Source organism: Ruditapes philippinarum, unplaced genomic scaffold, assembly GCF_026571515.1.
Source record: "Ruditapes philippinarum isolate M1 unplaced genomic scaffold, ASM2657151v2 ctg5365_1_1_1_1, whole genome shotgun sequence".
Classification (NCBI taxonomy): Eukaryota; Metazoa; Mollusca; class Bivalvia; order Venerida; family Veneridae; genus Ruditapes; species Ruditapes philippinarum.
In genome coordinates, this window is record NW_026856631.1 from 19799 (window position 1) to 35376 (window position 15578).

A 15578-nucleotide genomic window follows, 5' to 3' on the forward strand; every position below is an offset into this window, starting at 1 on the left:
TTAAAATACTTTAATTTTTATTTCACATCTCTATTTATACAAAATGCATATATCTAAAGCAACTATTGAACAATTTTCGTTGGAAGCAAACAAAACTACATGTAATTTTGAACCCATAATCCGCTGAGCTAAAGAATAAGTAATATGTCTAACAACTATCCCAAAAAGGTATTCACATTTTAATGGTAAATGACGACTTTTATAATTTAGTAAAAATAAAAACATATAGTTTTTATAAGTGTCTATTGAAACAGGTGTAAAATAAAAATGTATTTTGGAAGAACATTCAATATGACTAGAATTTAAACGCCATCCGGAATGTAACATACAGTTTAGTTAACGACCGGATAACGGAGTTTAGGTCTAGCTCCAATATGGTTTTCTACAGATCCATATATCCCATATCAGATCAGTTACTGTAAATGTGTAACAATTATATCCCCCTGACCACCTTCCTCAGCAAATTAGCTAGGACAGTCTATGTATCGACGATTCTAGTGGCAGTTTTTTCAACGTTTTTTCTTGCCCAATAATAATGAATATAATGATACATTGTACCCCAATATAGGATATATTTGGTCTCTACTTGACGCCATAAATATGTAACGACCAATGAGTGCGCAATATTTTGTAGTCGGCGTATGACATAATGTTCATATTTTAAAGGCACATTATGCCTCAGAAATCTATATTATCCTAATTGTTAAGAAATGTCAAAACATGTGTTAATGATGATTTAATAATTGAGTATGAAATATATTTAACAACTGAAGAAAGTAGCGCTGAAATGGAAGTAACGTGTCATATATAGGTAGCAAAATGTAAACAAAATAGTATTTTGACTTCAATACAAAATTCTAATTCACTAAAATTTTACCAATTGCAAGCAAAGAAAGCAAAAGATATATAGTTCTTCTATGTCGCAAATGAGTATTTGCTTTTTCAACTGGAACAATGAACCAAAATTAAAGTGTTTGAGAAATGAAAATGATTGATAGCATTTCTGTGGCATAATGGACCTTAGATGATTCTTGTAATGAAGGCTATTATGAAACTTTATTGGGCATCCAAATTGCTAATTTTGTGAATTCTACTAACTTAAGGAAAACAAATATCACAAAAATCACGCTCGAGGATATTGTTGTACAGAATTCTCTAAGAAAACATCATTTTGATGTTAAAATTTGATAGTCAAGGTCAATAACAGATCAAGGTCATATTTGAATTATTCAACATATGGGTGTCGTCATAAGCGTTGCTTTGTTCAAATATGCATCTAATCTGTACATAAATTACCGAGTTGTGACAAAACCAGACAACCAAACTTCATACAGTTCCATCTCGGTTTTTCATTTAAATACAAGTTATTATTTAGATTCTAAATGATAATTTCTATGACATTATAGATTCATAAAGTTAGTTGACAATACAAATGCTCAAGAAAATATTTTCTCTGTTGAATATCACAGTATCATGGCATTAACATTTAAGTTGTCTCTGGTAGTCTAAATGGTTTTTCAATTTCAATTGTTTTAAGACATTGTCCCCCAGGTAGTTGTGCTCAAGTATGAAGGCAATGTATTCGAAAATAACGAAGTTAGAGCAAATTATAGCAAAAATTAAGCAAATGTAATTAATTTGGCCTTTAAAGTCAAGGTCATTGATGAGTGAAGGTCATAATCAATTTGGACTACTTGACGGTTTTGTCAAAAGGATTATTGTTTCTTAGTATGAAGACAATTCATATCCATTCATTAAGTTGTAGCCAATTATAGCAAACTGAAGGCCTTGGCCTTGTGGGTCAAGGTCATTTATCAGTCAAGGTTAAGTTTTGTCTGGTCTACTTGAAGATTTTGTCCAAAGGTTTGTTGTTTCCAAGTTCCAAAACTAAAAACAAGGCGACCATTGGCCCAAAAGCGCTCACCTGAGGACAAACTTATTTGTGTAAAAGTAGTGAAAGCTAATATTTATTACAAGAATTTGAACGATGTTTTTAACTAGACTATACTTCATGCAAAATATAAATTTTAATTATACTATATACATAGTCGTTATTTCAAAGCTGTATATAAGGAAAATGTGTCACTAGGTCAATATTTAGGTCATTTGATATTCAACACCTGAAACTGTGCACATGGTGATGTCATACTTTTGTTCAATTTTACATCTCAAAATGTGCACAAGGTCTAAATTCCATAGATGTATATCTAAGAACAAGACAGTAGGTCACAGTGGCCCCTTTGACGCTAGAGGCAAATTTTGAACAACTTTGATAGATGATATATAGCTGATCTATCAAATAAAAAATATTAAAGCTCTAAGCTTTTTAAAAGTTTTACTATATATACATAATGATAACCAGTGACCCCCGGGGCGGGGCCAATTTTGGCACCAAGACTATAATTACAACAATCTTGGTAGAGTTCCACTTCATAATGTTTCATTCAAAAAATTCTAACCTTTAGCCTTCGTCAATTCAGAATTTTTTTTTAAAGTTTTTATTATATACATATAAGGAGAACCTATGTCCAAATTTTGACACTAGGGGCAAAATTTGAACAACTTTTGTAGATGACCTACAGATGATATTATATACCAAATATTAAAGCTCTAAGCCTTGCACCTTCAGACAATAGGGTCTTTTAAGATTTTACGATATTTACATAATGAAAATCAATGATCCACTGGGGCGGAGCCAATTTTGGCCCAGGGCTATGATGTGAACAATCTTAGTAGAGGTCCACTACACAATGTTTCATGCAAAAATCTAACCTTTAGCCTTCGTAAATTCAAAGAAGATTTTTAAATTTTTACATTATACATAATAGGAAATCCTATGGCCCCCGGGATTTGACCAATTTTGACAGTAGGGCCAAATTTAAATAGCTTTGGTAGAAGACCTGCAAATGATATCATTTACCAGATATTGAAGTTCTGTTTCTTGTACTTTCAGACAAGAAGATTTTTGTTTTAATTTGTATTCATGAAACTCCTTTTCTGGCCCGGTGACCTACTTATGCATCAGAGCACGACCATTTGAACAAATCTAAAAGGGGACTACCTAAGGATCATTCCTGTAAAGTTTGGTTACTAGACAAACATTGGTTTCAGAAAAGATGTTGTTTAAAGAAATTGTTGACGACACACGGCGACGGACGACGGGGGATCATAATAGCTCACCATGAGTATCTTGCGCTCAGGTGAGCTTAAAATGGCCAAAGGCAACGGCAGCAGGATCGACTTCATCACTGTAGCAAGAGCTCGAAATTTTTCTTCAAAAAAGTCGAGCTAAAAATTCCAAGTAAAATTTATTATTGTAAAATGCACGTAAAATGTGAAATAAAACAACAGTTTAGCTGTCGAAGGCGGTCACTTTCGGACCGCTGACGTCATCTTTAATATTACACCATTCAAATGCCCACTGCTCATTTATAATGTATAACTTTAGAGGGAACACATTTATGTAAGGTAGATAGTATAATAATGTAAAATATTGTGGATTTATTACAAATAAATTATCACATGTTTAAAAGCGCTATGATATGTCCTGGTTTAAATCCTGGTGTCCGGAATTTATTCCGTATGGTCGAAGATGATATACATAAAATTCGAGGCCGTACATTTTTGCTGGCGGAACATAATGAAATGAGATTGCGTAATCGCTTATACTTTCTTTCCCCTGAAATATAAAAGGATTGTCTATTAAAATTGATAAATATATAAATACATATTTTCAAGAAACATAGAAAAAAGATCAATACTCCATAAAAGAGATACAAAGGTAAAGTATTTTATGCATAAAAGAATTAAAACGATAAAAAAAACTTCCATTAATACAGATTTCGTTCGGTTTGTTATTTAACTACATGTACTTGTCACTATTTGCATTCAAGATGATCAATTTTGATGATCAAACAGATTCGTTGTATAGTTAGTTTACAAGACAAATGCACGAGAAAATTTCTTCTCCGTTGTGCGTTGAAGATCACAGCGGCATGTCATATCTTTAAGGTAGTCTAAATGGTCTAAGTGACTTTTCATGACTTTTAACGTTACACTAGATCTACCTCATAAGTTTTACATTTTACCGAAATTAACTTAAAACCTATGGTACAGTATGTGAGCATTGTTACCAATCACTACAAATAAAATAACAAGAGGACCATGATGGCCCTAAATCGCTCAACTAAGAATATCGTCTACATGGATAAGATTGCATTACCAAGATATTCCTTGTTCAAATGACCGGAAAAAAAATTGAGCAATGTTTGTAAAGGATCTACCTAATGATCATTGATGTATAGTTTCATCTAAATCTACCAAGTGGTTGAAGAGGAGATGTTGTTTAAATGTGTGGCTCTGTCGGCCATGTTATTTAGAAAACAACAGATCAATTTTGGCAATTTTAGTGTACGGCAGATATATCTTTTTATTTCCACTCAAGGTAACCATAAGGATCATCTCTTTAGATCTAACATGCTACTGAAGAGAAGATCAAATGAAAAGTGTATTTCTGTTTTTAGCTCTTGTGACCATTTTGTTCAACAGACCGAAAGAATCTTGGCATTTTTTTGTAATGAAATGCTTAATGATCGTTGCTGTACAAGTGTACCCGAATTAACCAAGTGGTTTAGGAGAAGATGTTGTTTTAAGTTTTTTTTCTTTTTTCAACTTGGGTGGCCATCTTGTTCAGCCGACCGTAACCATTTGAGCAAGTTTTATGGAGGACCTCCCAAGAATCATCCTGTATAGTTTCATCACTATTGGCCAAGCTGTATGTATACGAGAAATTGTTGTACAAATCAAAATGTTAAAGACTGAGGACGAACATTGAGCTATCACAATGGCTCACCTTAAGCACTTTGTGCTCTGGTGAGCGAAATATCAATAAACTTGGTACCTTTTTAGCACCATGAGCATCATATTTATAGTACCAGTCAGGATACCCTCCTCGTAAATGGGTTTCCGGGTCAAAACAATGAAATCTACTTCTTCCAAGTTTATCTGTGGAATTCCCAACTTTCACTCCTAAATTTTGCATACATTTGCCGAATTCAGCATCTTCTGCGCCGCCATCTTGGCGACATAATTTTGAATCGTTCCCGCGCGCGCCAAATCGCCGCATTGCCTCTTTGCTAAGAACATATCCCGCACCCCCACTAAAGTAACCTTGCTTCACAATAGTTTTAAAATGATGTCCAAAATAAATTGGGTCGTCTTTATTTTGACTAGAAAGGAAGTAACGTAAATTTTCTAAAATGACGTAGGTATCATCGTCTGCTTTCATAAACCAGTCTGCCTCATCGAAATGATTCTCAAAAATGAATCTAAACGCTTTCATCGTTTTACCAGTCAAATGATCTCTTCCTTCTGGGACATCAATACCTACAGTGGGAAAACTTGTGTTTGTTTCGGAACTGATGAAAATAAGTTTGTTACACCGATGAGCCCAAGTATTCCTGACGTGAATAGCTTTCTTCTGTAAGTTTTGTGGACTGGTCATTACCCAACAAAGGACCCGGATTTTGTTTTTTAAATCCACCGCTTCTTTGTCGTCGTCTGAAAGAAAAGAAGAGATATGTTGTTTTTTTATCGAAAACACATTTCGCACACAGAGCTATGGGGTGAACAAGTGTGTTAAAGTTAAAGATAACAGACTATCAGTGCAGCGGTTCATTTTAATTCCTTGACTGCTGGGACCAAAATCGATCAGTCTTTGACACCAGTAAAGAGACGGGGACGTTTGTAAATCCGTGACGTCTGACCACACTCTATACTTCTGCCTGACTAATGGACAAGCTGTATAGGCCACAGTAAGTAAGTACATTGTATCTTGTAATAAAATGGTCCAATACAATAAGGCATTTACTGTTAAGCAAATATGCTTGATTATATTAAAAGAGCCCACAGCGTAAAATGGATCACTAACTCTAAACTCAAAGACGGCAATGTTTTGATATTAGGTATTTGCATGAAAAGTAACTTTGTCCCCATTCATCGTAGAGAAAAATAATACATATATCCTAAAATCCGTAACCGGTATAAGATGATGGTCTGAACTAAAGAAATCGCCATCTGCCGCAAAATTAGAATAAAAATACTAGTAAAATCGACAAAGGAAATTAACACATACATGTACATTGTAATTTGAAAACAACGTAACATTGACGGAGGACAATAAAATAAATAATTTGAAAACATCAATTAGAAACATCGACAGAGGACAATAAAACAATAATTCGAAAACATTGTACTAGTAACATTTACGGAGGATACTAAAACATCATTGAAATGTAAAAAATATAATCGATGGAGGACAAGAAAAAAAATCAAAAACAAAGACAAAAGTCGCTCACCTGTATATAGGCCCCGGAGTGGGGCCAGTTTAAACCCCAGGGCTGTTATTTGAACAAACTTGGTAGACACCCATTAGGAGATGTTTCATGCTAAACATCTAAGGTCTAGCTGGTCAAGTTTTTTCTTTACACATATAGTTAAAAACAATGACACACCTGGGGCAGGGCCAATTTTGACCCAAGGGCTTTTATTTGAACAATCTTTGTAGACACTTACTAGAAAATGTTTCATGCTTAATATCTAAACTGTAGCTATTCAGGTTTTTTCAAAGAAGTTTAAGTTTTTGCTATACACATATAAGGAAAGTCAATGTCCCCTGGGGCGGGCCAATTTTGACCCCAGGGTTTTCATTTGAACAAACTTTGTAGACACTCACTAGAAGATGCTTCGTGCTTAATATCTAAACTCTAGCTATTTGAGTTTTTTCAAAGAAGATTTTTTAAGTTTTTGTTATACACATGTATATAAGAAAAATGAATGACCCCCGGGGCGGGTCCAATTTTGACCCCAGGGCTTTTATTTGAACAAACTTGGTAGACACTCACTAGAAGATGTTTCATGCTTAGAATCTAAACTCTAGCTATTTGGTTTTTTTCAAAGAAGACTTTTAAGTTTTGCTATACACATATAAGGAAAGTCAATGTCCCCCGGGGCGGGCCAATTTTGACCCCAGGGCTTTTATTTGAACAAACTTTGTAGACACTCACTAGAAGATGCTTCGTGCTTAATATCTAAACTCTAGCTATTTGAGTTTTTTCAAAGAAGATTTTTTAAGTTTTTGTTATACACATATAAGAAAAATGAATGACCCCCGGGGCGGGTCCAATTTTGACCCCAGGGCTTTTATTTGAACAAACTTGGTAGACACCCATTAGAAGATGTTTCATGCTAAATATCTTAGCTCTAACTCTTTGGGTTCTTTAAAAGAAGATTTTTAAGTTTTTACTACATGTATATGCATATAGGGAAAATCAATGACCCCCTGGGGCGGGGCCAATTTTGACCCCAGGACTTTTATTTGAACAAACTTGGTAGACACCCATTAGAAGATGTTTCATGCTAAATATCTTAGCTCTAACTCTTTGGGTTCTTTAAAAGAAGATTTTTTAAGTTTTTACTACATGTATATGCATATAGGGAAAATCAATGACCCCCTCGGGCGGGGCCAATTTTGACCCCAGGACTTTTATTTGAACAAACTTGGTAGACACCCATTAGAAGATGTTTCATGCTAAATATCTTAGCTCTAGCTCTTTGGGTTCTTTAAAAGAAGATTTTTTAAGTTTTTACTATATGCATATAGGGAAAATCAATGATCCCCTGGGGCGGGCCAATTTTGACCCCAGGGCTTTTATTTGAACAAACTTGGTAGACACTCACTAGAAGATGTTTCATGCCAAATATCTAAGCTCTAGCTCTTTGGGTTTTTTTAGAAGAAGATATTTAAAGTTTTTTCTTTTGGTTGCCATGGCAACCAGAGTTCTGCATGGAATGAAATTCTTTGAACAACTTTGTTAAGGCTTCACACAAGGAACATCCCTGTGAAGTTTCATTATGATCTGCCTTACGGTTTCAGAGGAGATGTCGTTTTAAAAGTGTGAACGGGACGACGGACGACGAAGAGTGATCCTAATAGCTCACATTGAGCATATGCTCAGGTGAGCTAAAAACACGAAAGAGGACAACGTCAAGAAAAGACATAATAGTAACAAAAGAAAACCTAATCTAGGGACAAAAAAAAACAATTGAAAACTAAGAAAACTTAATTGGAAGACAAGAAACAATTAAGTGGAGGATAATTAACGATTATTAAGAGAACACATATAGTAGGCAGAAAAACAAATCGGAAGATAAGAATAACTAACGGAAGACAAGGACTTGTACTAGTAAATGGAAGATAAGAAAATCAGATGATGTGATATTACCATGATGAGCGTGAGCATCTTCGAACTGGACTGGACGCACGATTTGTTGAATCTTATCTAGGTCTTCATGTGTCAAGACAGAATCTGGCACGTTGTTAAATTTGCTGACTTCTTCAACCGGTATTCGACGTGGTGTGTGTATGGAAATGCCGGACGACCCTGTTGGAAAAAAAATACGAAAAATGGAGAGTTTCTGATAATAAATAGAGAATTCTACAAAAAGGTTACAAATTGGTCATCACACATTATTTTTGTTGTTAAAATTATATTTGTAAGCACTTGAATTAATTAATTAATTAATGCAATGGAAAGGACGTTTTAGGTTTTTGTCTGGAAAGGCGTCATATGAGAGTTATAGAATTGGTTTGTCTTAAAGTTTAACTAAAGGTTTCATATTCCGACAGAACTTGAAAAATACTGGGCCAATATTGACGCATTAATAGTAATTATACATAGAGCAATTTAAGTATCAAATAGCATGCCTTTACCCAGTGTCTCCACGTGTCAATTTCAAACAAGCAAATTCGTTGAATTTATATCCCCCGCCGAGTACTGGTTATTATTAACACAACAACTGAAGACATAAGGCTTTATTTATATATTAATCATGGCATAAACTGTAATATTCTTTGAACTTGAAGCCTTGTACTTTCAAACAAGAAAAAATTTTAAGTTTTCACTTATAATATACATATAACATTGATTCTCCACTAAACGTGCAAATTAGAAAATATTTTGTCCCTCGAGTATATTTTGTTGCACTGCAGTTGAAAAATACTTTTTGGGCATTCTATTGCTTCATTACATAGTCATGTATGTAAAGCATTCAAATTAATGACTTAGTCTGTTGGATTTATACGAAAATATTATCATGCAAAGGTGCTGTATAACCCATTATGTAATGTCCCCAGGCTTGGGTCCCATATTACTGTTGGTTTTACATATTCTCACCTGAAACATGTGTTGAAGAAAAACTGCTTTAGTATTAAGTATTAGTTTAAATGTCTAAGTGAGCGATTTTTATTGTTTTCTACAGTGAATTTGAAAAAAAGTTACCAGCTGAAATGCATGTCCCTCATATATTGAACAGATACGTTACCAAACTTCAGGTAAACCTGAGTAAGAGTAATATGAACTTGTAACATATTAATAGTTTGCTATTGAACTCAAGTTTTATCATATTTCATTATTCAAAAATAATTTTGACGACAACATACATGCTAGAACCACAATGACTTTGCAATGATGAGGCAATTTGGATTATACTTTAAAGTGAAACAGATACGTTACCATGATATCCCACTGAGAAACATTTACTATTACCAGTACTTAAAAGTAGGATCGCATTTATGCATTATTCAAATATATGCTTTACAAAACTTAATATTTCAATATATTTGGCAAACATATGTGTAAATCTGATATATTTTAGTTTTGTGACCAACAGATACGTTACCAACAGATACGTTACCAATATTTATTGTTTGAATCTTAATTGACGATTTTGCTCAATTTTGAAATGGTTTTATGTAAAAACTTACAGAATAACGTACGTGTAGCCGATAAATGATGCTTTGATCTCGATTTTATTTGAAACTGAAAATGTGAATCAGGAATTTGAAATTCAAGGATTAGTTGAGTTTTCTAGAAAATAAAATGTTGAAAAACAGGAAAGAAACATTAGAGATTTACTGTTTTATTTCCTGGAATAATATATGTTGATATATTTTTGGTTTGCAAAATTTGTATTAAAAATAAAATGTAGAGGACTGTATAACTTCTGGTAACGTATTCTGTTTATCATAGTAACGTATCTGTTTAGAAAGAGATTTGAGTACTGTTTAATATATATAACTAAATCTTCAACGAAAAAAACTTTGGTTTAAATAAGTAATACATGTATATGGTTAGGCAATATATGACAGCATTGTAACTTAATGAAAAAACATATTAAAGTATTTTTAAATGAATGCACGTTAGTTTCTAAATTTTAGTCAGGGTCGTATCAAGATTTTCTGTCTATGGTAGGGATGGACTAATTGCATATAGCTCAAAATCTTGGAGGTGCACATATATATGGATTAATTCTTACTAAGTTGGTTTTCTTTAAGCGGTACCATTGTTTCTGATATAATTTTGTTAAATGTAGATAAGCAAATACATGTAGGCTTACTCATATCACGAAGTATGACAAAATCAAGGATCGAGATAGTACCAGAATATAAAGAAAAAGTATTAGAAAAAATAAAGACAATTGAACAGCAGATGAACCAAAAAGACAACAGAATGTCAATTCACACTAGTCTATGAAACACTCACATTAATCTAGCTAATACATATTCTAATAGATGAGTGTCTTTATTCAAATGTTCTTGTTAAGTTCAATCTGTTTCTTAAAGTCACAATGGTATTTGACTATTTGAAGCTACACATAAAACAATAAAACCTAAAAAAAACTTTAAATGATATTGTGTGTTCTGTTTAATATTAAAAGTACTGGTTCAGACATATTATTTATTGGTCAGTTGTTTATAAAACTTTATGGATATCTATCTATGTGTTCAGGGTTTTTCATAATTTTGTTCATAGAAGAACTGTGAAACAGATACGTTACTATGATTTAATATTTGTTTCCACTTAGCGGAATAAATTTATACTGTTAAATAAATTCGAGCTACATTTTGTCAATAGATAAGTATGGAACATAAGTATTTTTATTGTCCTAAAATGCTTTTATAAGTAACTCATGTATTTGGAATAAACAAGTCTGATTAATAAGTAACATTTTCATCAGCTTCAGTTCACAAGCTATTCATAGACGTTGATTTTTTTTTAAAATGCATATTAATGCATAATATTTTGTAATATATACTGGTGCTATAATGCTGAAAGTATGATAATAAATTTCTAAATCGTGTATATTCATGCTAATTATTTCTATCTAGTCTCTGAAAGCAATTGGAAAATGGTAACGTATCTGTTTTTGCACAAATCTCGAATTCTTGGTAACTTAATTTCAGGAAATATTACAAGTTTTTTGGTGAAATGTTAAAAGAACCAGTATGTGTTCAATGTTATACATGAGTTGTACCAACTAAAAAAGGTGTCTGGGTAACTATTCGCAAATGTCAATTATTCACTATTACTTACAGCCTAATTTGAATGTTTAGTGGAGAATCAATGTAAAGGAAAATCTATGACCCCCTGGAGTGGGGCCAATTTTGACCCCAGGGCTAAAATTTGAACAATTTTGGTAGAGGACCTATAGGTTATATCATATACCAAATATCAAAGCTCTAGGCCTTGTACTTTCAGACAAGATTTTTTAATTTTGCATTTTTGAAAACTAAAAATCTTTTTACTAAGTAAAGGGCAAGAACTTTACAAATACTGAATAAATCCCCAAGCAAACCCCAAGTTGAAAATTGCAAATTTATACTACTGTAATTCAAGGGCAATAACTCTAACAAAACTGAAAAAAATCCACATGCAAAGTCCCAGGTTCATAGCTTCACAGTGAGGTGAATCATTATTCCTGTAATTTAGTGATGTTGATCATTATTCCTGTAAAGTTGGTCGATTCTAACACTCAAGGATCAAATAACAACATAATGAAACAGTTTTTACTAAGTCAAGGAAAAAACTCTACAAATACTGGATAAATCCACAAGCGAAACCCCAGGAACACACTAAATATGCTGAGCAACTTTCCAATAAGGTTTAATGACTCTATGTCAAATCCTTTTTGAGTTTACATGCGACACATGTTAAAAATTGCAAAAATTTTCTAAGTCAAGGGCAATAACTCATAAAAAATACTAAATAAATCCAGACAAAAATACCCAGGTGCACAACTACACATGCTGATCAACATTCCTGTAAAGTTTCATGACTCTAGGTCAAATCCTTTTTGAGTGACGTGCGACACAAGTTGAAAATTACAAAATTTTACTAAGTCACGGGCAATAACTCTAAAAATACTTATAATATCCAGACGAAAATACACAGGTGCACAACTACACATGCTGATCAACATTCCTGTAAAGTATCATGACTCTAGTCAAATACTTTTTGAGTTACATGCGACACAAGTTGAAAATTGCAAAATTTTACTAAGTCAAGGGCAATAACTCTAAAAAATACTAATAATATCCAGACGAAAATACCCAGGTGCACAACTACACATACTGATCAACATTCCTGTAAAGTTTAATGACTCTAGGTCAAATACTTTTTGAGTTACATGCGACACAAGTGGAAAATTACAAAATTTTACTAAGTCAAGGGCAATAACTCTAAAAATACTAAAAATATCCAGACGAAAATACCCAGGTGCACAACTACACATACTGATCAACATTCCTGTAAAGTTTCATGACTCTAGGTCAAATACTTTTTGAGTTACATGCAACACAAGTTGAAAATTACAAAATTTTACTAAGTCAAGGGCAATAACTCTAAAAATACTAAAAATATCCAGACGAAAATACCCAGGTGCACAACTTCACATGCTGATCAACATTCCCATAAAGTTTCGTTGAATTCCAGCCATTAGTTGCAGAGAACTACTCCGGAAACGAAAAAAAAATTTTTACTAAGTCAAGGGCAATAACTCTAAAAATACTAAAAATATCCAGACGAAAATACCCAGGTGCACAACTTCACATGCTTATCAACATTCCCATAAAGTTTCGTTGAATTCCAGCCATTAGTTGCAGAGAACTACTCCGGAAACGAAAAAAAAATTTTTACTAAGTCAAGGGCAATAACTCTAAAAATACTAAAAATATCCAGACGAAAATACCCAGGTGCACAACTTCACATGCTTATCAACATTCCCATAAAGTTTCGTTGAATTCCAGCCATTAGTTGCAGAGAACTACTCCGGAAACGAAATTCGGACGGACGGATGGACGGACGGACGGACGGAAGGACGGAAGGACGGACGGACAACGTCAAAACTATATCCCCCTCCCGATTTCATCGGCGGGGGATAATTACCAGACTATTTTCCAATGCCAATTGCAAATATGCTTATTTTGTCCCAATCTTTAAAAATATTCCCAATCAAACTGAAATTCCCGTTATCTAAACTGACAGATTTTCTGATTATTTCAGTACTGTATGGTATTAAAAAGAATAATGATTCCGCACATTTCATCTTTGAATGATATTTGCAATCGTTGCACAATTCAAAATACTATGCTCAAAGAGCATGAAGGAGGTTTCAAAAGGTACCAAATATATTTTCCCAATTAAGTAATTTTATGACATAAATTTACCAATCTGGGGCTCTGGGCTCGATACTTTTCCCCAAAATGGTTAGGAAAAGGCCTGCCTCACTACAGTAGTGATCCATGCAAAATTCTGTAAATAATACATGTATACTCTTATAATTTAATCTTTATAACATTCTGTTATGACAAATGATGCAAAAGTTTGAGTCATTTTCAACTTAATTATCTTTGAACGATAACTTACCTGACATGTAAGACACTGCAAGGAATGCAAACACGAGGCCGACCGACAAACCCAACACAAAGTTGACTGTTGCATTCTGCATTGAAACTGAAAATATAACAACATTTTTTTTTATAATCTGTTCAGAAAACATTCGGACATGGCTTGCTGCTTTTCTTGCTTTGAAAATCAACATTTTCAGTGGGTATTATCATGTGATATATCAAACTCCTCACAGCGGTTACGTCACGCTTTGCTACTTTAACTGTACAGATCAGGGGAAGTAACCGCTGCGAGGAGTTTGGTGATATATATTTTAGACCGAAGAAAGCAGCCATGATGATTCCATGAAAATGTCAATACATGTATGACGTTTACACTACATGACGTCATATACATTACGGTGTACCTCATTTTTTATACGAGTTGAAATAATTAGAATCTATTTTATCGATTAATGTACATCAGAAAACAGAGAGAAAAAATATTCATATCTGATTTCTGCAATGTTTGCTATAATTGTAGAATCTAATGTTTGTTAGGAAATGACGCCATATCAATAAACCACGTGGTATTGCCACAATCTTTTAAAAAGGCCGATGCACTTCATACTGTAGATATGGTAAACTATGATACAGAGTCGATAATGTCAATATAACTACCTGGTTAAAAGCTTTTAATGATAGCCTTTTACAAATTAATTTTCAAACAGCTGTCGATAATTTTATACCCACTGCAATTTTCTAAATACCATTGACCAAAAGCACAAAAAATAATCATCATTTATAAATAACATACAAAATAAAGGCCTAGATCTAGGATTCACTGGAAGTAGGCAAAATATGTTGCGTAATATACAAACCGTGAAGTTTGTAAATGAAAATCTTAACAATTGTCATAATACGTGCGTTGCAAAATAACAGTTGGTGTACAGTAGGGCCGCTCAAACTCCGCCACGGCAATCTAATCATGTAAGGTGAGATGACTGCGTGGGAGATTCAGGGCCGCTGTCCAGGTTTACAACATGTTTTTCCAGACAACAGGAAATTATAATAGCTATTATTCTACGCGAAAATATTGCATACATTTTATAAGGATCTTAACCTGACTTTCAAATTATAATTGTCATCAAATGCTCTGGTGCATATTTCACGAATTTAAGGATTTGATAAACACTTATAAGTAGTAGCTGAGAAGAAAATGATATATGATTATTGTAATTATAATTATATCTGTTGAGCTGTTCTGCAAATGTTCGACACTGTCCACATATTTCATAAAGGAAATGACTTGGTGTTTCGAGTGTAACTATAATAGACGCTGTGATGAAATAATTGAATGCTTGCGTTACAGTACTCTCCTGCGCATGGGCCGGATGTTTCATTATCGCTCACGTTCTTGTGAAGCTACGTGATGGTATTCACTAAGCGGCGAGTTACAGATTATATATAAAAGTCGATATCTGCCATAACAATGGTGATCGTTTGCATATTTTATCTATGAAATAAAAAAAACCCTATACAAAGCATGTTTATGCTATAAACAAAAGTAGTATCACAAGATCAGATATGATATTCTTATTCTTGACAGACAGAGACACAGATGTTACATCTATTGACAGTTTAAAAGTGAGCCGTGCCATGACAAAACCAGCATAATGGGTTTGCGACCAGCATGGATCCAGACCAGCCTGCGCATCCGCGAAGTCTGATCAGGATCCATGCTGTTCGCTTACAAACCCTATAACAAGTAGGGAAACTGATAGCGAACAGCTTGGATCCTGATCAGACGGCACGGATGCGTAGGCTGGTCTGGATCCATGCTGGTCGCAAACCC

At 33.7% G+C, this 15578-nt stretch overlaps 1 protein-coding gene across 5 annotated transcripts in view; it reads right to left on the bottom strand.

The window, feature by feature from the left end:
• LOC132747167 (glycoprotein-N-acetylgalactosamine 3-beta-galactosyltransferase 1-like) overlaps positions 1-15578 on the bottom strand; it is a 28905-nt gene continuing 13327 nt past the window's right edge. For 4 of the 5 annotated variants that reach the window (XM_060736490.1, XM_060736489.1, XM_060736491.1 and 1 more), the window contains exons 2-5: positions 13764-13850; positions 8283-8441; positions 4901-5559; positions 1-3679 (exon numbers count right to left, since the gene is read on the bottom strand). In XM_060736490.1, coding sequence (XP_060592473.1) covers positions 3536-3679; positions 4901-5559; positions 8283-8441; positions 13764-13845 — 1044 coding nt within the window. In that variant the 5' untranslated portion in view covers positions 13846-13850 and the 3' untranslated portion in view covers positions 1-3535. Of the gene's footprint in view, positions 3680-4900; positions 5560-8282; positions 8442-13763; positions 13851-14064; positions 14096-15578 lie in introns of those variants that run through there. The other variant, XM_060736488.1, reaches the window with a different exon arrangement.